This window comes from Anser brachyrhynchus (genome assembly GCF_964034855.1).
Source record: "Anser brachyrhynchus genome assembly, chromosome: 1".
Taxonomy (NCBI): domain Eukaryota; kingdom Metazoa; phylum Chordata; class Aves; order Anseriformes; family Anatidae; genus Anser; species Anser brachyrhynchus.
This window is the reverse complement of record NC_137694.1, coordinates 54,146,185-54,171,785: the sequence shown is the minus strand read 5'-3', so window position 1 is coordinate 54,171,785 and position 25,601 is coordinate 54,146,185. Positions and strand designations below refer to the sequence as shown.

General features: G+C 42.2%; 1 protein-coding gene across 4 annotated transcripts; it reads right to left on the bottom strand.

Annotated features, from left to right (window-relative positions):
• Positions 1–1,140: 1,140 nt before the first annotated feature.
• Positions 1,141–19,487, bottom strand: SLC25A17 (solute carrier family 25 member 17). 4 transcript variants are annotated; one of them, XM_080576989.1, is made up of 9 exons: positions 19,306–19,487; positions 16,597–16,657; positions 15,464–15,530; positions 12,291–12,442; positions 8,492–8,608; positions 7,644–7,789; positions 6,374–6,469; positions 2,195–2,277; positions 1,141–1,748 (listed from the first exon to the last, which is right to left on the bottom strand). In XM_080576989.1, exons 1-9 carry the CDS (start codon positions 19,441–19,443, stop codon positions 1,601–1,603), a joined length of 1,008 nt encoding a protein of 335 aa, XP_080433115.1. In that variant the 5' UTR covers positions 19,444–19,487; the 3' UTR covers positions 1,141–1,600. The 4 variants fall into 4 exon arrangements, with proteins under 4 accessions (XP_080433115.1, XP_080433118.1, XP_080433116.1 ...); XM_080576992.1 differs by lacking the exon at positions 19,306–19,487 and adding an exon at positions 18,536–18,757; XM_080576990.1 differs by lacking the exon at positions 19,306–19,487 and adding an exon at positions 17,338–18,502.
• Positions 19,488–25,601: the final 6,114 nt, after the last annotated feature.

Here is a 25,601-nt window from a genome sequence, read left to right as displayed (position 1 = left end):
ATTATTCTGAGAGCAAGAATTTCACTGATTGTATACAGAGGTAGTTTATCAGTGACAACTGAGAATTTCTTATTAAAAATAGAAAATCAGCCTTCAATCTGTCTTTCCATAGGATAACTCATTTCAGTCAGCAGAATATTTTCACTGAAATTCTCAGAATTGTGATTGCTTCCTCTCCACCAGTGAGGTCTACATACTCTCATGAAATTTCATGTCGTTTATCAAAGTTTAATTACGTCTCATTGTGCTTTTTCATACCACTAGATGTCATACGCAAATCCTATTTGGGCTGAAAAGCAGCACGCATTGCAGGAAGTCCATGTTTCTGATATACTGATACTCCCAATACTTTTAAAAGCAAAAATCAGTTTAAAGGTTTATATTCTTGCTCAAAAGATAGCATTTTTTTCTGCAGAAATACATTCCAATTTCATAATTAGAATTGATTCAATTGAGACAAAAAAGGTGCCTTCTAGGAATTCAGCCATGCTGCGTTCCTGCAGCACTTAATTCCCTTTGACGTTCTTGGTGTTAAACTGCCACGGAGTTTCTCAATACTTCAAATATAAAACTGTACTTCAGAACGATCCTGCTGCAGACTTAATGACAGAGAGCAGGATTTATTTGGATTTTATGGCCAAGGACCACTGAACAAAAACTATGCAAGAAGAACATATGCACTTACACTAGCTGGGACAACAGTTACGACCTTTATGCTTTATGGTCAGGAAAGCATCTGGGAAGATTAGTGGAAAAACAATTAAACAGCATTTTTGAGAAGGCATACCACCGATGAAGCACAGGGTATTGCTCCCTGTCTGCGTGAGAACGTGGCATGAATTCACACACTCTCAACACGGAACCAGAATACAGAACTTTATCTATTTCTGAGTAAGGAGTTGTTTTCCTGAAACGGCGTGAGGTACTCAGCTTGAGAAAGCAGGAGGTTACGCTCCCCCTTTCTAACCAGTATCCACATTGAAAATTTGCTAGGTGGATTCTAGAAGGCACCATGCCTACTCACAGCTATCGTACACTCTAGCAGTTCAGAAATCTCACCACCAGGTATTTGGGAGAACATCCCAGCATCCTGTGGCACAAACACGTATTAGAAGTTGAAAAAAAAAGGCATCAAAAATCTTGCTCTTCATTATTTTAATGAATCACAAATCAAGTGACAAAAAGAGTGCGAGGAGAATAACATGAAACCAGCCCCACCAGCTGTTGACAGAAGGTAAAGACAGAATAATAGTTAAGGATAATTCAAGGGAAAACAAGGAAGTTAAGCATTATAAGATGCTCGTTCTCACCAAGAGCATCAGCCAAATCATATGGCAATTAAAATTTCATTTCAAGTGTTTCAAGAAGGTCTCTGCTTTGTTTCTTAACACAGTGAGTCCACAGAAGAGCGGGGATTGGGCTATCCCCAAAGTCATGGCAACAAGTCCTACAGAACGTACTCATTATTTCTCCAAATAATGGAGATGGCTAAAAAGAAAACAGAAATAAAGAGAAAGTGAGGACCTTTTACTACCCAGCGTGGTCTCAGAAATGGAATGTGTCTTTCCGGAGCCCAAAATCTTTGGCATAGGTTCCTTTTTCAATGTCTGCGTGATCGCTTTAATCCCATGACCGTGAAGGTTGCAGCAGTCAGTTTCTCATACACTAGAATCATAAGAGCAGCAGTAAGGACTGTCTGCAGGAGCTTTGCTTCAAGGCCTTTGTAGAGTCCGATTAATCCAAACCGCCTAAAAATAAAATAAAATAATAGAAATTAAAAAAACATGTGTAAATAGCTTTCTGTAAGTAAATTGGTACGCTAGACAGAATTAATACAAGTTAAGTTAATGACAACTGTAAGAATCTTAAATTCATTCCTGATCTCAAGTCACAGTTATGTTTAGAAGTATTTTAAAGAGAAAATTCTAGAAGAAACTCGCTTCTTCTTAACATCAGAAGTCAACGAATACATATCCTTGATACCAAGTCCTGCTGCGATACTTAAGAAAACTTGGTTTTGTGTACTTCTACAGTATATTACAAAAAACAAAAACAAAACACACAAAACAGGATGAATCAAATGGCAAGTTCAAGGTGGGGGCAAAAAGAAACGAGTCAGATCCAGCAACAGTTTCAACATATTAGCAATATTCAAGTCTCCTATATCATGTTAGAAAAAAACCAGAAGGCTCACCTCACTCTCTCCCGAAGAAGGTAAAAAACATTTTTAAGACTGCCTAGTGTTCGGTTCTCTGGGTTCAACCTATGGCGTCCAAACTGGAAGAAGAGGAAGAAATGACATTTTGTTATGCTATTTCTCCACATTACTAGGCAGAGAACCCATTACATAGGTAAGAAACTGAAAAGCCTATCCTAAACTTCTTTTAACATTTTCTAGGCTGTACTAGCAATCAGAGATTAAGCGAGGCCAGAGCTCAGGTTACTCAACTTTACACAGCAAGCATTAAAATGGTATGTGCTACAATAAAATCTATTGCTTTTAGGATGGATTCTAAGAAAATGTGATACGCAGCCATGCTGGCTGTCTTTCTGTTGTTCTGCAGGAGATTTCAGGATCTCAAAAATTGAGTCTGCAGAGTCTGAGTACAGATAGGAAATTTGAAGCAAGTTCCTTCTGGCTTGTACAGCTTGCATTTAATAAAAATTCAAAGCTTCATGCATCTGCAAACCATTATTTCATTGAGATTGCATAGGTGAACCCCAGATTTATCTGCCCATCACCAGCCTTTGAGGAAAACACCTGGCCTGAATACTTCTCTTTTACTCAGCATGTTTGCATATCCCCAGACTGTTTTTAAGCAAGCATGATAGCTGCAGCTGTAATTCCGTGTCTTAGGGTTAAGCTGGCAGTTTCAGCAGCTCCTTTTCTGTCACTCATTGAAACTCTTACCTGCTACAGGTCAATAGCACTGCCAGCAAGCTGTAGCCATGAATTATTAATACGCAGGGCTTGTCACACTTGTATTTATGCACAAATAGCTTTTGAAGACTGTATCATGCTTCTGTGCTACGAAAGGTGAACTGGGATGAGTCTTACCCAGGCAACTGCTGATTCGTAGGTTTAAGAAATTAGCATTGACAGCATGCAGAGTACACAAGCAGATTGAGGTAAGTTGGAAGTAATAAGAAAATGCCAGGTTTACACACGTCCCTTTGCTAAATGTCTTCAGATATAGCAACAACAGAACGCTATTGGAAATTACCCTTTACTAAGCAAATACACACTCACAATGATTTTGTCATCAGCAACTAACTGATCTGATATCGATAAATCAGGGTTAAGGACTTTTTTCAAAGACTGACAGCTGTCTGTTCCCTCCCCCCCAAAATGCTAACTAGGTTCCAGGCTACAATGCCAGTCCCTGCCCAGATTACTCATAGGTTTCCAAACAACATCAGGATTATGTGTTTTCTTCTCATCACTTCTCCACCATGAAATTACTCTGTTGTACTGCAAACAGAGCTTCATCGGAGGAAAAAAAAGTTCACTTCTCCCTAAGATGCCAATACTTCATCAGTTACTGGGGAAGATTTCCCAAAGGGACTAGCATTCTCTACACTAAAGAAAATAGGCATGAGTTTTAAAGAGAAATTTTGCAATCCAGGATTACTAAGAACATGAACCGTGTTGTTATTTCCCACGTGGGAATTTAACCTATCCACTGTTTACTGACAGGCTAAAGTAGTAGTTTCCCTGCATAAGGAGTAACAGCAGTGCCATGTATTTTTAATGACTGGAAGGGAGATAGATGTACCAAACAGCAAGGCTGGAAGCTGCTTAGCACTATCAATTACACACGGTAACTGCTCATTATATGGAAATGCGGAAGAGAGCTCTTCCAAGAGGTGGAAAGCAAAGGTGTAGAGACTTCACTACAAAGAACCCTAATGCCTTTGAAAGAACAGTAAGTTTCGAGACATTTAAGATTAAAAAGAAAAAAGCCCCGTACTTCTACTTGGAGGACAGAACTTAACTTTGATGTGCAAGTTTTTATGAATTGTATCAGGCTTGTATTAGTTTGTGTAAACATGAAAAACTGTTTCAAAAACCCAACTATGCAAAGTATACTTCTTGCAGAATGTTATTTCTGAAAATGCCAAACCTTTGTTCACAAACCTTTTTTTTTTTTTTGAACATCACTTAATCTGAGTAATAAGAACATCAGCACATAAAACAATGCCAGCTTTAAAACAGAAAATGAAGTACGAAGTAGTGCAAGCTTGAACTGGGCAGCACAGGTACCACAGATGTATCTGAAGTGACAGATGCACGTTTGTGCTGTTCTCACTAAAATTGTTCAGGGTTTCTGGCTATTGCTTCTTTTACAGAGCAAAGGGGAAGACATTACCTCTAGTAACTGCAGAACAAGAGCTGGAATCCTCGTATTTCCCATCATCACAGGGAAAGGATGGACTGGCACAAACAAGTAGTACACAGGCCACTTTATTTCATCATGGGCCACTGTGAGAAATGTCCCCCACCACCAGGACACCGATGGTTAGGCTGTGCTCCACCAGAAAGGCAACTCATTACTGCCCAGGCAAGGCAGCAGTAACCTAGCTGAGTTAGGCTGAGGTGGGCAGCAAGCAGCAGCTGGTTATTGCATTAAACCATCAGCACAGCTTACCAGGGCTGCCTTAATTTTAAAGAAGGACACTGCCACCAAAAGACAGAAGGATTTTGTTCTGAAAGCCAGTAGGAGCCAAATACAACATGAAATAATAATCACAAGATTGTAGCTACTTCTACTGAATCCATGGAAAGGAGCAAGGGTTAAAGCTGTTTGCATAGGCCATGGAAACTGTAGCGCTGTGCAAAGCTAAAGCTAACACAGAGCACTTGGACTTTCCTGCCAGTTCTCCTTCATGGCAGCAGCAAACACATCACAAATTAAAAACAGACCAATGCTGCGACTTATCCAAACAAAGCTAAATTTGCTTAAATGTTTTCTGTACCTATCACTTCAATAATAAAAGCCTCTGTTACTAGTTTAACTCCTGAGACGTGCCCAGTCTCTTAAAACAGGTTAAGACATCGAATGAGGGCACTGGCTCAGCAGATAATCAAAAGTTGAGAAAATTTCAGAAAAAAACGACTGCTGACAAAATTTGATTTCTAACACATGGATGCCATGGTGTGCACGAGCAGGGTGGTGAAGTAGAAAGGAACAGAAACTGATAAAAGCTGTGCAGACACAAAAGGTTTTCAGGGTAGTAACAACACAGTAAATCTATTCAAGTCCCACTGATTTGAAATATAGCACCCGAAATTTTTACAGGCTATGAAAAATCAAAATGCATTTAGTCTGCTCAAGTTAGAGAGAAGATTAAAACTAAACTAATAGAAAATTGGTAAGAAAAAACACTTTTTGTGTGTGATGAGCAACTAATAACAAAAGTCCCCTATTAGACTAGCCTGCAAAGCGATACCTTTTATATGGAGGGCTCACTTTCAAGAATTCATCTACCTCTCCAAATTTACAGCCTTTAAAACATATGTAATGGCCTTACCATATATGCAAGTTAGAGCTTCTCCTTACTTAGATAAACAGTGTCATACTTCATGTGGAAACATTTATTAATGTTTAATGGTTATGTAATTAACAAGAAAAAATATAAAATAGATTTAAAAACATTGAAATTAAACTACAATGCTTGCTTACGTATGATCAGGTTCACACATTGCCCTTCCCCGTTGTTATGTTACAATATTAATACAGTATGGGCACATACTGAAGCTGGTAGCGTTATCCAGCACACATACAAACTGCAAGTGAGAATAAATGCAAGTGTTTCCATTACCACTACAATTAGCTTACAAGGCTGGGCAAGTGGTTAAAGATATTATTTATGAGGGAGGTCAGCTTCCGTATCACATTCCAGAATCACATTCTGGCTATTGACAAGGTCAGGCCAGAATGAAACAAAACCTACGAACAGAACTTTTTTTTGATTTACCCTAGGTCATCGGGAAACAAACTGGGCTTAGAAGATTTAATTTTAATTTCCTACTTGACACATTTTCTATTTATGTTCAAAGAAGTAAAATTACACTCTTCAGTGCCTAGAAGCAGGATGGTGCATCGGCTTCTGGGAGATGCTGTACTGATGCATTATGGCATCAGTCCTCCTAGCCTCTTGAAACAAATTGCTTCGGTAATGCCAAGTTCTGTTAGAATGCATCAGGAGGGCGTCAAAGAAAAGAGGTGTCCTTGCCAATGACCTGCATCACGCAAAGGGGCTCCCAAAAACAGGGGTTCATGAACACAAAGAACAAAAAGACACATGAATGGGCCTTGCAATATACAGAACAAGTCAGAGGCAGTTACCCTGAAATGAAACGAGCACTTACCCGCAGAATTGACTGCACTGTCTGCAGAGGATAAGTGAGGGTGGTGGCAACCGCTTTGGCTATCGCACCAATGACAAAAACATCCAAAGATGTGAGCTGTTCAGTATAGAAAGAGCACAAAGCACCACATTAGTCAGTTACCTGTACACGTCTGGGGATTCTGTACTGTTACCTGCTACTGGGTTATCCAAGTACGTCTGGCATAAAAATTTCATGAAGCATTTGGGTTTTCTTGTTTTTAAAAGTCAAAACTATAGTCCAACCAAGCTGCTTTCCTACAACTAAAGTACATTTAAATTTTTACCTGCTCACAAGCTTTTGGATTTCTCATTTGCTCACTCTAACTAGGTTACTGAAATACAGTGGAGATAATGCCAGCTAAATCAAACCTAAAGCACTGGGAGTAGACATAAGATAAGGGAAGTAGCATTAAAACACACCATCAATTCCCATTTATTTCAGGCTTTGCAACATTTAAACTAAGTCACACAACACACACTTGTGGAAAGGTGATGGATTGAAAGACTCCTTGATTGTGATTCTATAGCATAGTAGCTATGTCTCAGGATTATCAGGCAGAATTTTAGCCTTGATGACACAGGCTAGAAATCTCACTCCCCTATCAGCTAAAAACACCTGTAGGAACCCCATTCCCACCTCCAAAACCCACACTGTTCCATGATGCACCAAATGCATTGTTATAGCCTAAACTATGACAGCCTATTTCAGTGTAACAACGTAACAGCTCACCTCAGTGTGAATTAATCACTGAAAATTAGCAGACGCCCATATCAGAACATTTATTAAATTGCCAAAATACGTTGATTCCAATCAAAAGTGTATGCAATCAATATACTTGATTTACTGGAGATAGGGTTACAGGGTGAGTATAAATACCTACTTATAAAACAGATACATTAGAATCTAAACCCCTCTAATTTAAATCAAGAGCTGCAAATGATTCTAAACGAATGTGGACAAGAGGTGCAGTTTTATTTTTAAAGGAAGAGGAATTCATCATATTAATAAATTCCTTAGGAATATGAAAGATTCACATCTCATTTGGCATCATAATCACGTACCTTTATCAAAAATCAGTTAAGTTTGAAAAAACAAACAAAAAAAGCCCCCACACAAAATACTGACACCTCAAAAACCCAAGAACCTCAACCAAACCTACATTTCTAAATTTCCTGATATAATCAACACATGTCAAAGAACCTGTCTTATAACAGATAATTTCCATCACCTGGCCTCAAAACATACTTACTTCCACCTGTCTTTTCAAAAGTTTCCGTTTAAAGCCTTCATAAAACATGAACTGTATAGCAGGATTGAAGACCAGCAGCAAGGAGGGAAATGTACCATTCCATAAAGCTAAGACTCCTTCATCTCGTATTATCTGATGAAAGGCATCTGAGAAGAAAGGTGAAAAAAATCTTTAAGAGTTTTGAATACAAAATTCTGAAATGTAGAAGATGGGTAAAGTTATATTTAAAGGCTGATATTCAAATTATATAAAAATCCACTGCAGTCCTCTGTGTGACACTTTTCATCTTCCATTCTAATCTAACCCAGAAGGGAAAAACAGTGATAAAGAAGCTATCCTCACACCACCACTAATGTAAATAAAGCTTGCTTCCCATGCACGTGCCCTGCTCTTTTTAGTCCAAGCTCAGAATCACTATTACTTTTCTTAATCCTCTTCTTCAAAACTGATTTTTTTAATTATTATTATTAAAGTGCCAGACAGCCTGAATGTGTGGGTGGTTAAGAGATTACGGTGAGTAAAATTCTAATCTGCAAATTGTCTGTCCAAAGTCAGACTCCCAGCTACCACATCACTGGGCTCACTACTACTCCAGGATTTCAATAAGATGATCTGGACCTTTGCAACAGGTCTTTGGGTCACAGGTATGCAAACTGCAAACTCTAAATTACCATCAGAGGTGGCAAAGTCCAGTTTCCTGTCAAACTCAATGACCACAAAGTGATAGTGAAGCACAGAGATTCCACAATGAAATCTGTTTTACAAATAGAAGTCTTTGATCTTCAGAGTCATTGATACCGTATTTGATTTAAGTAACTCCTCTTTGGTTAAAGACAACAGATGCTTACCTATTATGCCTTTATAATTGGTTGGTACAATGTCTTCATTCCTAAATTTTGCTCCCTGCAGCTTCAGCCGTGTGTTCACTACCCAAAGAGGAGTGGTCAAGAGTACGTTCGCTACACCTAATGCAAACACAGGACAAAGAAAATCAGCAAGAACCAGAAGACTGCAAAGGTTTTCTTATCCCCTTTTACCCTAATTCACACATAACTGAAGTTACTGTTAGGAAGAGAGGAAAAAAAATAGTGTACAGTAAAAATGAGTCAGTAATTTGTAATGTGCTACTTCAGGTATTCCCCCTGATCTTGTTGTGAATCAGACGAGCAGCAGACTGCATGCAGCAGGAAGATAATCTTCTACTCCTCCCCATAACTAAAAATAACCCACTGAATATGAGCACACTGAAGGAATCTTAAGTGAACTTGTTACTTTGCTGCATAGTACCTCGCACTGGAACACGAGGTACTCTACTTGTTCATGCCCTACTTCACTCCATGACGGAGAGGAGGCTGCCTGCCTACTTTCAAAAAGAAAACACAAAGTGATAAGGGTAGAAGGACTATTCTAGGAGGGGAGATCAAAACAGATAAATGCACGCAGTTTACCAGAAAAAAGCTCCTACACTGCCAAAAAAATGAGAATAAGAAAACTTAGTTTTTCAGATATGCTAAGTACACCTAAGGTGGAAAACACTGGATTCTCCAAATATCTGAAGACTTAAAAACGGCAACGGGATTACAAGCAGTAACAAACCCCAACAGTAAAGCTGAGTATCAGAAATTTGTATGGGGGGAGAGAAATAGATACATAAGGCTGCAACAGAGGTAGTTTAGAACTGTACTTTGCAGTAACGGGAAGAAGGATTAAATAACATTACTTCTACAATCACCCAGTACACCTCTTCCCAGTTCAGTAACGACTGAGGCAGTTACTTTGAAGTACCAATGTAAAAACAAGCTCCTGATCTTGCTTTCTTACAACTATTTCTGCATTACAAAAATTAGCAACTGCTTGTTCTTTGGTCCCTTTGTTCGGAGACTGAGTTACAGACTGAATTACTCCGTTATATTGAGATGAACACACTACATCACCATCAAGAACAGTAAACCTGAAAAAGGCTAAATTTCACTATGTTTTTTTTTTTTGGCTGTTTTTGTTTTGTTTTTCCCTTGAAGTGGGTAGAGAGGGTTCAGAAAAACAGAATATAAACCTAACTATCACAGAATGGTTGAGTTTGGAAGGGACCTCTGAAGGTTATCTGGTCCAACGCCCCTGCTCAAGCAGAGATACCCAGAGCAGGCTGCCCAGGGCCACATCCAGGCAGCTTTTGGAGATCTCCAAGGAGGGAGCCTCTACAACTTCTCTGGGCACCTTGTACCACTGCTCCATCATCTGCACAGTGAAAAAAATATTTCCTGATGTTGAGAGGGAACCTCCTGCGTTCCAGTTTGTGCCCGCTGCCTCTTGTCCTGGCACGGGGTACCACTGACAAGAGCCTGGCTCCATCCTCTCTGCACCCTCCCTTCAGGAATTTACAGACGCAGGTAAGACTCCCCTCAGCGTCCTCCACTCCAGTCTGAACGGTCCCAGCTCTCTCAGCCTTCCCTCACAGGAGAGATGCTCCAGGCCCTTCATCATCTTTACGACTCTGCTGGACAGCTGCTCCTCCCGGTTTTGTGTCACCTGGGAACGTGCTGAGAGCAGACTCTGCCCCATCATCGAGACAACAGTCTGGATGCTGAACGGGACTGGAGCCAGCACTGACCCCTGGGGTAGGCTGCTCATCGCTGCCCCCCAACCAGAACGCACCGCCACCCTCTGAGGCCAAGCTTCTGATTCACCTCACTGCCTGTCCATCCTGACCACACATCAGCAGGATGCCGAGGAGGATCTTCTGGGGAACAGAAACTGAAACTATGCCTCGGTGTCCTTCATAAGGACTATATAGAGCTCTCAAGTTCTGAGCAACATCCAGCACCATGGAAGTCAAGCTACGTTAATCTCCTTTAACCAAAGTCGGTGTGATTCCACTACGGAACAAAGCGTTAAAACACAGCAAGTTAGAGTCCAATCTACTTGTAGTTTTTCATGCTGACTCAGTTAAAGGTGAAGTCATAAAACGTTATTTTCCAGACTGGAAAGAAAATGTTTTGGTCTTTCTTTTTTTTCCTTTTTTTTTTCTTGGTATTTATCCAATCCGTATTTGCTACCAGTAGAAGGAATGAAAGATGGGTGTGGAGAATTAGTGATCACCGTAAGTGGATTCTTTCAATTTACACCAGAAATTATTTTCCATGGGGATATCCACTACTGATGTTGAAGACAACCTAGCCATTTAACTGACAAGCTACCAGCCTAATTCCTGCAGCCTTTGATCTAGAATGATCTTTGAAAGCTTACTCCACTGATAAAGCCAACTTAAGAATTTCCTTCCTTACCTTCCCCCACCTACCCACCCATAAACTGCACTTACACTGGAAGTAAAAGGACCTAGCTAAAAATAAACAAAAAGCCCCCCCCCCAGTTCACAGGTTTTTCAGGATGAACCCATGAGCAATTGCTCCTGCAGAACAGTACTGGCAAACACAGGCACGCAGTGGTAATTTTTCACGCTGGATTTCCTAGAAGAGTAACTAGCGTCACCATTTCTTCAAAGAAGTCACTGTAGCATCCACATGAGAGGAAACAATGAAAAAGAACAGATAGTTCCTCCTGTACACACGTCTCTGGGGACTTACTGTCCCTTTCAGGTGACCCAGAAAGAAATCTAAAAGCTGGCCTTCAAATCCTTACTTTAATAACTCTCAGATCCTAATCAAAAATATTTTGGAATTGTCATATATCTTTCCCTCTGAAAAACAAAACAAAACAAAACAAACAAAAAAAACACCTTACCTCTCCCTGCTACTTCTCTTCAAGACCTAAAAGATGATACCTAGATACTGTGGTAAGCAATACCCCAGGCACAAATAAAATACAAAGCTGAAACAGCACCATGCTTTCTGCCAGAACTGACAACAGGAACATGCTTATCCTGATGTGGGGAGGGCATGGAAGAGCAATTAGAGCTGTACAACAAAGCAGGTCTGCATACAGGGGCTGCCTATCATGGCAAGCTGGGACAGAGTCAATTTTCTTCATAGAGGCTCACACAATGCCGTGGTTTAGATTTTTGATGAAAATACTGGTGGTAACACACTGAAGTTTTCAGTTGTTACAGAGCAGTGTTCACACAGAGCCAAAGATTTTGCTGTTCCTCGTGCTGCCTGCTAGCAAGGAGCTGGGGGGTGCACCAGGAGCTGGGAGGGGACACAGCCAGGACACCTGGCCTGAACTGACCAGGGGGATATTCTATGCCATGTCGCATTGCGCTCAGCAATAAAGCTGGGGTAAAGAAGAAGAAAGGTGTGGGGGGGATGTTTGGAGTGATGGCGTTTGTCTTCCCAAGAAACCATGCTGCGTGCTGAGCCCTGCTTTCCTGGAAGTAGCTGAGCGCCTGCATGCTGATGGGAAGTAGTAAATGAATTCCTTGTTTGGCTTTGCTTACACATTCAGCTTTTGTTTTAGCTAGTAAACTGTCTTTATCTCAGCTCATGAGTTCTCACACTTTTACCTTCCCAATTCTCTCCCCCATCCCACCTGGGGAGAACGAACAACTGGCTGCGTGGTGCTGAGCTGCCTGCCAGGGCTAAACCACAACACAGGAGCAGGCACTGAGCACGACCTCCAACGGACTTCATAAAGGAGAATGTTAGTTTAAAATCTCAATTTCATCAGGAATGTATTTTCAGTATATTTCATTACCTGCAACAACCCCAAGAACCAAGTCTTTTCCAGTGGTTGAATGCTGACCTTTGACCCAGAGAGTTTTAAGACTATTGAACGTATAGAAATAAACAAAATTGGAGCAGCACAGGCTGGAGATAACAGGGAACCATCCTCGATATGGCGCCAGCCTGATGGAAAGAAAAAAGTCAATGTAAGGAAGAAGTCATGGTAAGGAACAGCAAAGCATTTGTGTGATCACACTGATTTTACACGCTGAAGGTCCCAGAGACCCAACACTGTATATAAAACGTACAATACTAACGAGGTATGTCTTTACCATTAATGGTCACAAACCATACTAAAATCCTGATTATACCATAAGAATTAAGCCATTAAGCACTTATAAAATCAAGACCAGTTCTACTGAAAAGGAGCTGTAAAGGTAGAATACATTTACAGTGACAAGCTCGGTGCCCACTCACGCCAGAAGTGAGTATTACCACCGTATTTGTTCTCTATCAACATCCAGCAACGAACTACAAACATTTAGGGCACAAATATGCTTGAAGTGTATACATTTACATAAAAACTGACATAGCCACTTCAAGTTGCATATTGAAACATGCACACTTAGACACCAAGAAGTAACTCTTAACCTTGCTGAGAATAAGAGGTGTCAGTCCAATAGAAAAGATGACAACCTAGTAAAGAGATGCTCACTTCTCCAAGGACAGAAAATAACATGGCTGGGGAAGTGGGGAGAGAGGGCAAAAAAAATAAAAAAAAAATCCAAAAAATCAAAAACACTACGCCTTCAATATAATAAAAATAACAAAAAACTAGAGCAAGGAAGAAAAAATGTGTCTGGGTTCCTACATTAAATGTAAAGATGGAAGACTAATTACTGAAATGAATATATTCCGCCAAGGAGATTTTTCCTAAGGATTAAACCTGGGGCATGAGGTATGCAGGTGGGAGGAATTTCTACTAAGTGCCTTGCAGTAAAGTCTAGAGCAAATCGGTCAGGTAAGTGAGAAAAAAAAAAAACATTACTTACTTAAATTTAACTGAATTAATCACAGACAAAAAAGTGAATAGGCAAGCCTACCCTTACAACTCAAGAGTTATTTTTCAGGTGCTGTCAATAGCTGTCACTGTTTGTGTATCTTGATTTAAGAATGATCTCCTAACAGCCGATTAGCAAAGCTCCCTTCTCTGACAGGCCTGATGAGCCTGTAAAAACAGGGACACCTCAGCAACTGACCTACATCCCCAGCATGTCCTACAATACATCCCAAAAGGATAGCAATATGCATCGTTATTGAAGCTGCGCAGGCCAGGTAGAGAAGAGCAGAAGAAATCTGCTCAGAGAAGAGCCTCCAGGATTACTGCACGTTAGTGTTCACGAAAATACTGGGAATACCCAAAAAAAAAAAAAGAAAAAAGGAGAATCCCCAAGACGGAGACCACAAAGGATGCGAGGCTGGTAAATGCAGCATCTGACTGTTCTTGTGATGCAAACACCAGGTTTTCATCCTTAGATGCTTCAAGTGCTTCTCTCTCAAATGTAGCTGGGGATATACCACATTATTGGGACTGCTTCTGAAGTCACAGGCGTCACTGATTATACAGCTACAGTTAAAAACTAACTGTGCGTACTGTTAGTCATCAGAAGAACAGTTTTTGCATCACCTATTTATTCTGTGCTGGAAAAGAAAGGGAGAAACACCCTCTGCGGACCATGTCTTTTAAATGCGAGTGTTAGTTTGGTTTTGCTTGGTTTATTAAGAGCTATTTTTGATGATTTTCAAACAAAATATCTTGCAGTACAAAATTGAAACAAAAAGCATGATTTTGCTGACTCACGTTGTCAGTGTTAGTATCGGTCATTCACGAACAAGTATTTCTGAACGCAAAAACTAATTTTGTGTTCCAAAGTGCAACCTTGAGATGAACTCAATGAACACCAGCGAACGCCCTTCATATCACTCAGAAAAGAATGAAAGCGCAGGGAAGAAAGCAAAGCTGCTTGATAAACTTCTGCAGAAGACGAAGTCCATTAGCTAAACCTATTTGCTTTACATCACATCTAGATGAGAAAAGCACTCTCAGAAAAGCGTACTATGAGATGACTCCACAAACTAACGCCAACAACAACATGTTGATCTCACCTTGCACTGCTTTGTTTTGTTGTTGTTGTTTGTTTTTGCTGGTTGGTTTCAGGTTGGTGTGTGTGTTACTTCAGACATCCCTAAAACTAATTTAGTTCATTCATTGCTTATCCACGTCTTCCAAGAATCTTTGGAGAAAACAACGTTCCCTTCCTGCCAGAATTACTGACTTTTGTTTCACAGGAAAAGGAAGATGCCTGCTTTTGCAGTCTCTCCAATTCCCGATTTCTTAATTGAAGTTTACTTGCTGTCCTCATGTGACAAACATAACGTAGAAACGTGAACAGGAGAGCACTGACTGACTGAGATGTTCTTGTGCATACAACTGCCAATTGCTCCAGTTCACAGGTGTCAAAAAATTATTGGCCAAGCTAAACTTTTGTCAGCTTTAAAAGTCCTGGAAGCTCTAGTGCACTTACGTGAATCCCTAGAACTCTTAAGAAAATATTTATAATGAGGACACATGTACAACTATTTTTCAACTCAGTACAAACAGTGAGCAAATACTACAACACAACATTGCTGAAAGTTAGATACTTTTCCATAGACCTTGAATGTCATTAGCACAAAGAATCCCTTGTTTCTTTCCACGTGCTTAGGGAGAAGAAACTTCCAACTGGGAAATGTGTCCCAATTCTCCCGTTCAAAGTGGCTCAGCTGCCTGAGAGTTTCATCTTGGTTATGAGAAATGGACACACCCAAGAATTAGGACAGACAAAGCTGGTTTATCAGGTACATGAAGGTACATTTGTGTACAGGCCTGCATTTCTGAAGAGAGACAGCCACCTCGCTAATGGAGGCACAGTTACATTGCTAAACAGCTTGATTGCATAATGTACTCAAGAAAGTTAATCCAAATTAACTGAAGATGAACACATTGGATTATGCAAGTCATAGCACATATATGGGGACACTTTGAATTAAAGTAAAAATCTGTCCACACAGATACAGGCTAACTATTCCACTTTAAAAAGAAAATACAGATTAGTTCTAGAGCTCTCCTACATTAATACCAGAGGAAAATTAATATCTACTCACAAGCCTTCTTCTTTGATTATTTCCAGTAGGACTGCTGGTGTTGTCTTTGACTTCCTTTTCTCATCAACTGGAAAACAGAAGAATTGAATTTTTAGATTATTCTGATTTCTGGTACTCATTTTCAATTCCTTATCCTTCCTACTCTGAACATACCCCAGAACAGCATATTTCTTCTTCCTTGTAAGGGGCAGACATTCTCTGTTTCTGCAGAAATTCCTAAAAGCATATCCCTATTTTCATTGCTAGGTAAGGCTACTTGTCACTGGTACTCTTCCCCAGACTAGCAGGTTCTTTTGGGCACCAAAGTATCTACCAATTCCTAACCCTAGAGCTGTGACAGGAACCGAAGGTAGGTAAGAGACTAGGACTGGGCTGCCTATCTGCTCTCACAATCATTCCTTGCGCTCCAGAGCAGCTCTACAAGCAGAGCCATCTCTTGCAGTTAATCTGCAAATAGCTAAGCCTTAGCAAAACGCTGTCCTTCCCTGTGCTGAAAGCTGTTGAAGAGCCGTACGGCACCAACTTCTCAACCACTTATTTCTGACCACCTGGCTGACGATCTCCCTCTAGTTCTCAATAACGCTTTAATTGCAGTCCTAAAGTGTTTGGTGATTCTGTGACTTTTGACTAGGAGATAGAGTATAGACTTTGTTCTAATGCTCTTTTTTGTAAAATTTTTGTAAATTTTTGTAAAATCAGTCAGATGATTCTGCTTCAAGTTCTGTCCCTGCATTTTCCCTTTAATACATTCTCAGGAGTAATTCTGGACTAGGTTTTCTGTGATACTGCCTCTGCGGTGTGAAGTGCTCTCAGCAGCCAAGCACACCACCACCGCCCCACGAATGTAATACTGTGTAATCTCACATCTTTCTTTTCTCAGTATAAGACAACCATTTAGAAACCAAAGCTGGCCACAGATCACACGGGCTTTCCAGCTAATTAAAAGGTTGCCCAATACTTTCAAAAGGGAGAATTACCTTCGGCTGGAAAAATGGTGTTAGTGATTAAAAGGTGTTGCACAAGTCAGATTCTTGGTCATGCAAGATAGGTCCCCCTGCAACCACCCTTACAAATGCCCAAGAGAAGAAAACTGAAATGCCACAGTACAAAGAAATTTGAGTTTTGACTCTTACCCTGAAGTCTAAGCCTAGCCGTGTCCAAAGGAAAAAATACCGTCATTGCCGTCACACTGCCCTGAAAAACAAAATAAACTGGTTAAATAGTGCATCAGCTGTTTATTCAGATGCCTGACAAACTCTCTCTGCTGAGAAGCAGCCCTCTGCTTCTCACCCAAAAACTTGTGTACTAAGTTTAAAAAGGGGATAAACTCCACATGTAAGGACATTAAATTGAAGTGCTTTTTGGTCCCAGGCTTGCAAACAAGTTTTTTCACTTGCAAATTATTAGATCAAGCTAAAACTAAAACCATTAGAAGCTTTTTGTTCAAAGAGAAAGTTTTTGAAGTCTGTGAGCAGATAAAGTGAGCATCTGAAGACAAACATCACACTTTCTCTAACTCTCATAGCCTCTGTGCTCTGCTTCTGGTAAAGGGGAAAGAATGACACAAGCAATGCTGTCTTACAGTAACATTGCTTTGGCTCAAGAGAAAAAATAAAACAAAACGACACTTGCTCATTAAAAAGAAAGAAATAGTATAATTATTTCAGGACCTAATCTAGCATTGTACTAAATTCCAGTTTACGCAATTAAGATCCACCTACCAAGTACGTCTGCATTAATATTGCACAGCTTTTGGAAAAGATATCCAACTCATAAAGAACCTGGCTTGGTGCAAACTTGTTAACACTCTCCAGTAATACTAAATGCATTAAGCGGCTGCTAAAGCTGTGGGACTCTTTCATTAGTAGCCATACCGAATTAAATGGTGGGAAGGTCCCACTACACAGCGTGTAAAAGTGCCAGCCTTCCCCTGCTCTGACCTTCATTTCCAGTACCCTGCTGCTCCAGCATAACTCAGTGCAATTTATCCTGCTTCCGTCTTCCCAAAGTGAGATTCGGCCCGAATCCTGCTCTCAGGACAACTCACCACACAGCGACATAAACACGTGCTCAAATCAGAAAACAGAAATGGGGAAGACGGGGTAGAGGCAGACAGGACAAATGGTAGGCACGAGGTATAGGCTTCTTAAAACCGGCTTAAAATGTACGTGAAGCTACAGCTCAACAGAAAGTCATGAGGTAACCCAGAGGTGGCAGCGAGCGTCCAGAACAAGCCACCTGAGGTGACTTTGCTGCCACGAAGGTCTGCCTGATCACAGCCAAAAGTTTGCTGGTTTAAAAAAAACACAAGTAAAATGTTGTCAACCAACACTCAGAGCTGCTTTATTACTGCCATAATACTTTATAAAATTGCCATTCCCATAGCTTTTGAAACATGAAGGTTGCTTTACAACTACATGCAGAGACGAAGAATACTTATATAATCAAAGTCAACATGAAATCAAGCTTTTTTTTTTCTTCCTGCTCACAATATTAATTTAATTAGTCTCAGACTTGACTAGGTAGCCTAGCAGATATATGAACTTTCACCAAATTAGAAGAGAAACAAAAGTGATGGTGTTGTGACCTGACATGTTCTTCTGATTCATTGCTTCAGCACAGCTCATAGGTTCTTTTTTTTTTTTTAATTCTTGCATCACATCCCCATTCCACCCCTCACCAGCGTGCCTTATACTAATTTAAGCAGAAGGTGAGACAACATCAGAACAGTTAGTTACTGTGTCAAAGATCTTGACAAAATTCACATATTACTGCAGTAAACAGAAGTCTTGAGGTGGATGAATACATCTGTATTTTAACAAAATAAAAAGCAAGGTATCCAGCATAAGATGGTTAAAAAAGAAAAAGAAAAAAGAAGCTGCCCTGATTTAGGAAAAAGGTCTTGTCCTGGAGCTCTAACATGCATGTGAATATCAGTAACAGCAGGTGGAAGCTACAAGGGAACAGAAGTCCAAGAGGTCCAAAAAAAAGCTCCCTCTTCCTTCACAGCCAAATCACTGCAGCTCAGGTACAAGCACCTCCAAATACAACAGGGAAACCTCATTAACTTACCGTCACCAAGGGAGCTGAGGTACCATTTCACCCTGCTTTAAGTTTACGGCTAGGTTTATGAATTCGGCTCGTATCACAGGCTTCAGCGAGGAGCACAGCCTGACGACAGGGGTCTGTACACAAGAGCGGGATGCTACCCGTGCGGGCTAGGAAGCACTAACACCTTCTGGGCAAGCCAGCAAAAGGAGAGCACGTAGCGTGTCTGTAAGGAGCTCGTTTGAGAGCTCCCTTTCTCAAACCTGGAAGCAAAATCCCCGTTACCTCAGCTGCTCGAATAAGCAGACCTAGAACACCTGCAGGAGCAGACAACAACCCCGTATTTATTTACGACACCGACAAAACGACCTGAAGCGCCTTCTTCTGCTTTCCCCGGCAGGCCGGTTTGTGAGCAGCTTCTATCGTTCAGTCACGTTCAGTGACCTTCATCCGACACAAGCGCGGCAAGCCACCCTCAGGACCCAGGTCCGGAGAGCTTTTGCCCTGCGTGCCGGATCAGCAGCGATCGCTCCCACGGGCGTCCTCGCCAGCCCGGGACAACCCGAAGCTTGCTTGAAACCCATCCGCACGTCTCCTGCGAGCGCCTCACGGCACAAAACGCTCGGTCTGTTGGAAGGACGGGCTGCCGGGCAGGCGGTCGTTCCCGGGCAGGGCGCGGAGTCTTCCAGCTACACGCTGCTCCTTCATTTACAGCCGTCAGGGGTGTCCTTCTTCCACCGCCGGGTCCCCCCCCTGCCCCCCACCGGCCCCGGCCCCACTCGCCCCCCGCTCACCACGGCCCCGGACACGGCATGGACCAGGCTCCCGTAGGAGGCGACGGAGGACATGGCCGCGGCTGCGGCGGGCTCCCGCTGCGAGGCGGCGCCGGCGGGGATCGCAGCGGTCCCCGCGGCCGCCCCCGGCCCCGCCATGGCGCCCGCCCCCCCCCGCTGCCCGCCGCCGGGCAGGGCCCGTCCCTCCGGCCGCCTCCGCGCATGCGCCGCGCCTCAGCCGACGGGCGCTGAGGGGGTTTTAGGGATTTTTTTAATTACTATGATTTATTTTTTTTTCTCGGTGCCTCGCGGAGGCTGTCAGAAAGAGAATACACCCAGTCACCGCCCTGCTTCTCCTGCCTCCGGTGCCGCTTCTGCCGAGCCCGCCGCAGCGCTGCGTCGCGTTCAGTTCACGCCCGGCTGTGGGGCCGGGGAGGGAAGGAGGAGAGCGGCGAGCAGGGGCTACACCGTGGTGGCTGGCTCCGAGCTCCCTTAACCTGTTCTGTGGAGGAAATAAGGGCACGCCACGCTTTGTGGAAGCACTGCTCATGTCTCTCCCCCGTCCCCCTCCTCGCACAGCCTATGCTGTTGTGGTTTTTTTTTGCTGCACTTCCCCAGAGTTTCACTACCACCCAGCTGAATATGCCACTTCCTTCGAGGAAGACATTCCTTTATAAGATCATCCATTGGTCTTTATTTATACACCATTGGTCCTTATTTATCCATCTGGGAGGAAAATGCCACCATCTTCTGGGAGAGAGGGGAGGCTACGGCAAGCAAGCTGCTCTGCTGGAGGCAAGCATCATTCTTCCAGCAGTAACCTCGCTGTGCTCAGGAGGTAGATGCTGACACCAGCAACTGAACAGGCCACGGCTGCTGATTCATTTATCCAATGTTAACATAGTACAACGATTTATTATTCTTATTTTTTTTAAATAAGACCCCTCACACATACAAAAGATTCAGACTTCAATTTAGAATTAAGTTGTATGCATTTCACCAGCCGTCTCCTGTCACGAAAGCACCAGGGAGTTCTACAAAAACAGGGAGCATTTGTGCAGTCACTTTGCACTATAAAGGTACACATTTCTGGAATAAACTCCTCCAGCAGGACAAATTCACTTCCATGACTGCTGTTCTTTGCAGTTGTGTCCCTAGCTCTGCAGAGGGAAGCTTTCAGTAAGAGGCAGCTTATACTACAGATTGAATTTCTATTAAAATGATATGGGCAAACATTTACATACTATTATTATGCTATAGTGGGTTTACGTGGCAAGGTTTTGGTAGCAGGGGGCCATAGGGGTGGCTTCTGTGAGACAGAGAAGCAAGCAATGTTTTGGGAGCTAGTAGCACCTGCAGTCTGAGCAGAATCCTTCACCCCAAGGGACAGGAGGTAAGGGACTTTGCCAGGACGAGCTGGAGCCAGGTCAGCTTTGGCACGTACCTTCCTGTGGGTTGTGGCGTGCTCCTGACTGGAAGCGTTTGGATCCCCCTGGAAAACCCACAGGGCATCTAGGCTGGGGGTCCTGCAGTGCTTTCATGATTGTAGGGCAAGTGGGTTGGCTGCAGTAGTGGCAGAAGGCCAGAGGGTTGTTTGCGTTCATCAGCTGCAGCGTGGTCTGAAAGTGGCTGGGGCCAGGGCAGAAATGGATTGGAGTGCTCAGGCAAGAGGGTGATTCACTAGGAAAATGGAAGTGCTTTCTTCTGGTGTCTAGAGAAAAGTGTCTCATGAAACTTCCAGCGCTTTGCAGAGGTGAGCTTCAACCTTACTTTATATGTGGTGGAGTGAGGGTAGCACTGTAGCAAAGTGATTCTGGGATCCCAAAGAGCTGAAGCAGAAGAAAAACGCAGCTTCCGCTTGAATGCAGAAACAACTGTGTTGAGCACTACAGGACAAGTCATAGGAGTGCAGTAGTGTGATATAAGCAAATGCAAATACAGGGGAAGTGAGAACATTTGAAAGGTAATGACAAAAAAAACCGATCAGGTGGTGGCTGGCTGATCTGTGCTATGGAGCAACAAAAAATTTCAGGTGTCTTTGGTGTGCAAATAGTTGATCACCCTGTGAATCAGGCTTAGGTAAGTTGCAGTCTTCTGGTGTGGTCCTCGCAAACAGGAACTTAGTGAAGGAAGCTTTGTCTCACGGCCACCACTGGCTGGAGGATCCATTGAATGTAAATACTGAGGACTGTCTGTAAGTCTGAGTCTTCATAACTAACCAAGTCAAGATGTTAACTTACAGTCTTGCTAATGAAGTGTTATTACCGTACCTGTCTTTGATGTACAAATATGCTTCTGAGTTGTATATTCTAGATGGATGGTCTCAGACAAGCTTGAGATCTGCTTGTCAATAAATAAATGTATTTGCAGAACGTGTTGTGACTCTTTTTGTTAAGTGGGTGACAAAGTCGTGCACCTTTTCTGGTTGCACATATTTAAGTACATTTACTTACTAAAAATAAAACAGGATTTTTTTATATACACAAACATTTCAGTGGCTACAAGGAATGCAAGTTTCTACTCACTGTAAAAAAAAAAAATTAAACCTGGAGGATTACAGGATTAGGAGTAGCAGTTTACCTTGGGATTTCTTCCAGGACAGCAATAGAAGCAGTCAGAGGGTAAGTGTAATTCGTACAGAACAAAGGTATTCAGAAAGACAAGGTACTGTTTGTGAGCTATAAAATAACAAGGAGGTGAGAAACAAACCAGTTTGTAGTAAAAGGAAATCTGTTATTAAAATCTTTAGTTTCCTAAGGCTAATGTTCATACTTTGAAGGACAGGAGTTTCTAGAAAGTCATTTGTATTTTGTAGTCACAAAGAAAAGGGTAATAGCAGAAGATTGGATCAGCCCCCTTAAAACCAGAGCAGTGTTTAAAGTAGTAAAATTACTTTTTAAAATGGGCCAAAGGAACAAGTTATTAGCAAGTTACCAGAATTAGATGTGAAAATATCAAGGTATTACACTGAGAATGAAGTAGCTGCTACCAACCACACTACCTCATATTAGAGAAAACTTGTGCTGAAGGTCAGCCATTGATATCTATCATCTGAAAAAAAAAAAAGCACCAAGTGCCATCTGTGCTTCCTCATTTCAGGTAAAAAATAAAGCTTGTTGCTAATAGTTTATAAAGAATAATGAGCACAACTGCTCTTAAAAAAAAATAAAGATTTGCTTTTTGTTGTTTTTATACCAAAATAAAAGTGCTTGAGCAAAATTAGATTTTCAAAGCCATTTTGTAATGCACGATATTTTTTGCTTTAGTCTCCTAGGTGAAAATTTCTCAAACTAGAAAAAATTAAAAATCAAAACAGAGATGAATTCTGAGCCTCTTTGGGGGGAAAAACAGAAGACGACAAAAATGTGCATCAGAACAGATGCTAGGCATTTATCAAGTGCCTGGGAAAGAAAACAAACAGCAAAGCACCAAAACTTGGGTTTGATAATTTATTAATCTATGGAAAACTAAAAGTGGCTGGGGAATGTTTGGTCAACCAGTAAGGCTGCTGAAGTAGCATGAGAGGAGATTAATTATGGCAAATGCAAGTAATTTAAACTGAACACCATTTCAGCCTCTCTTGCTGTCCCTGGGCCTAGATGAAACATGTAGGGAAAACTCTGTGGTATGCAAAGGCTCAACCAAAATATGTTCGATTGCTTAATAGGAAAAAACACACGCATACGTGTACTTAAGAAATAGGCTTTTAATGTGTTTATAATTGCAATACTTCCTTCTGTAATAGGCTGGTCTTCCCATGGTCTTATACTTAAACCTGATCTTGCCAAGTTCGTATGATCATTGCGCCATTTATTGAGTTCAAACTGTTCACGTTAATCTGTAGTTGCTTTAATCCATGATGTATGGCAGTATGATCCAGTTTATCACAAGTTTTGCAACAGATTCAAAAAAACTTTTGAAAGTAATAATTAAATTCTTCACATTTCCATTCTCTAATGAAGCATATTTCTGAGGGAAAAAAAAGTACATTTCTGATTTTTTTTTGTGAATTATTCTAGTGTTAGGAGAGTAGTAGCAAGCTAAAATTGGTTTAAGTTCAGAATTTGTCCTTTATTTGCTAAGGTAAGACAGTACAGAGACAGTGAATTTGTCTCTCTGGAGTCATTAGCAGCATCCTCATGCCTTGTCCTGAGGTGTGGGCAGGCCAAAGAAAATCTGTTAAGATTTGTCAACTTCCTAAAGATCTGCTACCTCCTTGTAAAACCACCTACAAAACTAAAATTCTCTGAATGAGAAATTGCAAAGATTTAGTTCGTGTATGGAGAATGTGTTTGTAGTTGCTTAACTTGGTGCTTTCTTCTAGGCTTTCTGGTAGAAATGAGGCGTTGGAGGAAAAGGAGGCCTTGGGCCTTCTGTCCTTCAGTAAGCTCCACTTGCATGTATCATGTCCCAGTTTGCAGTTTCTGTGAAGACCTAAGGCCACGTCTTCATGAAGCTTTTTATAGGTGGGTTCCAGGTTTTCTTCCTTCTCTTACAGAACACTCAGATGCGTTTAGTTCAAACATTTGTAGCATTTCCACTGTTTTTCTTGGACAGCTTCACTAGCTCTGTATGTTCCGATAAATTCAGTTGATTTTTGGAATACTGAAATTGTTGGGTTACCTGCTGCTGGTCTGTTTTACATATATACAAAGCACAGATTTATATTAAAACATGTTGCTTAGTAGCAACGTTCTTCTAGAATCTCTTCTGTGAGAAGAATCTAGAAGCTGCCCCATGTTAGGTAAGGGCCCCGCTGCTGACCAGAGCCGAGCCAATAAGCAATGTTGTTTGCGCCTCTGTGAGAGCAGATTTAAGATGGGAAAAAAAAAAACGCTGCTACACAGCAGCTGAGAGTGAGAGGAGTGAGGAACAGGCTTGCAGGTGCCAAAGTCAGTAAAGAAGGAGAGGGAGAGGTGCTCCAGACACCGGAGCAGCAGTTCCCCTGCGGCCTGTGGAGAGGCCCCTGGTGGAGCAGGCTGTCCCCCTGCAGCCCACGGGTCCCACACGGAGCAGATCTCCACGCTGCAGCCCGTGGAGGAGCCCCCGGTGGAGCAGGTGGATGTGGCCTGGAGGAGGCTGCGGCCCATGGAGAGCCCCCGCAGGAGCAGGCCCCGGGCCGGAGCTGCAGCCCGTGGAGAGGAGCCCACGCAGGAGCAGGGGGCCTGGGGGGAGCTGCCGCCCGTGGGGGACCCGTGCTGGAGCAGTTTGTTCCTGGGGGATGGACCATGTTAGGTAAGGGCCCTGCTGCTGACCAGAGCCGAGCCAGTAAGTGATGATGTTCGCACCTCTGTGAGAGCGGATTTAAGATGGGAAAAAAAACGCTGCTACACAGCAGCTGAGAGAGTGAGAGGAGCGAGGAACAACCTTGCAGGTGCCAAGGTCAGTGAAGGAGTAGGGGGAGAGGTGCTTCCCCCCATCTGCCCTCTTCCAACTCCTTCCCCCATGCAGTGCAGGGGAACAGGGGAATGGGAACTGCGGTCAGTCTATGGCACTTCGTCTCTGCTGCTCCTTCTCAATCACTCTAGTCCCCTGTGCTGTGGGGTCCCTCCCAGGGGATGCCGTCCTTCCCAAACTGAGCCTGCAGGGGCTGCCCACAGGCAGCAGCTCTTCAAGCACTGCTCCCACATGGCTCCGTACCACGGGGTCCATCCAGTCAATTCCAAGGTAAACTGCTACTCCTAATCCTGTAATCCTCCAGGTTTAATTTTTTTTTTTTTACAGTGAGTAGAAACTTGCATTCCTTGTAGCCACTGAAATGTTTGTGTATATAAAAAAATCCTGTTTTATTTTTAGTAAGTAAATGTACTTAAATATGTGCAACCAGAAAAGGTGCACGACTTTGTCACCCACTTAACAAAAAGAGTCACAACACGTTCTGCAAATACATTTATTTATTGACAAGCAGATCTCAAGCTTGTCTGAGACATCCATCTAGAATATACAACTCAGAAGCATATTTGTACATCAAAGACAGGTACGGTAATAACACTTCATTAGCAAGACTGTAAGTTAACATCTTGACTTGGTTAGTTATGAAGACTCAGACTTACAGGACAGTCCTCAGTATTTACATTCAATGGATCCTCCAGCCAGTGGTGGCCGTGAGACAAAGCTTCCTTCACTAAGTTCCTGTTTGTGAGGACCACACCAGAAGACTGCAACTTACCTAAGTCTGATTCACAGGGTGATCAACTATTTGCACACCAAAGTCACCTGAAATTTTTTGTTGCTCCATAGCACAGATTAGCCAGCCACCACCTGATCTTTTTTTTTGTCATTACCTTTCAAATGTTCTCACTTCCCCTGTATTTGCA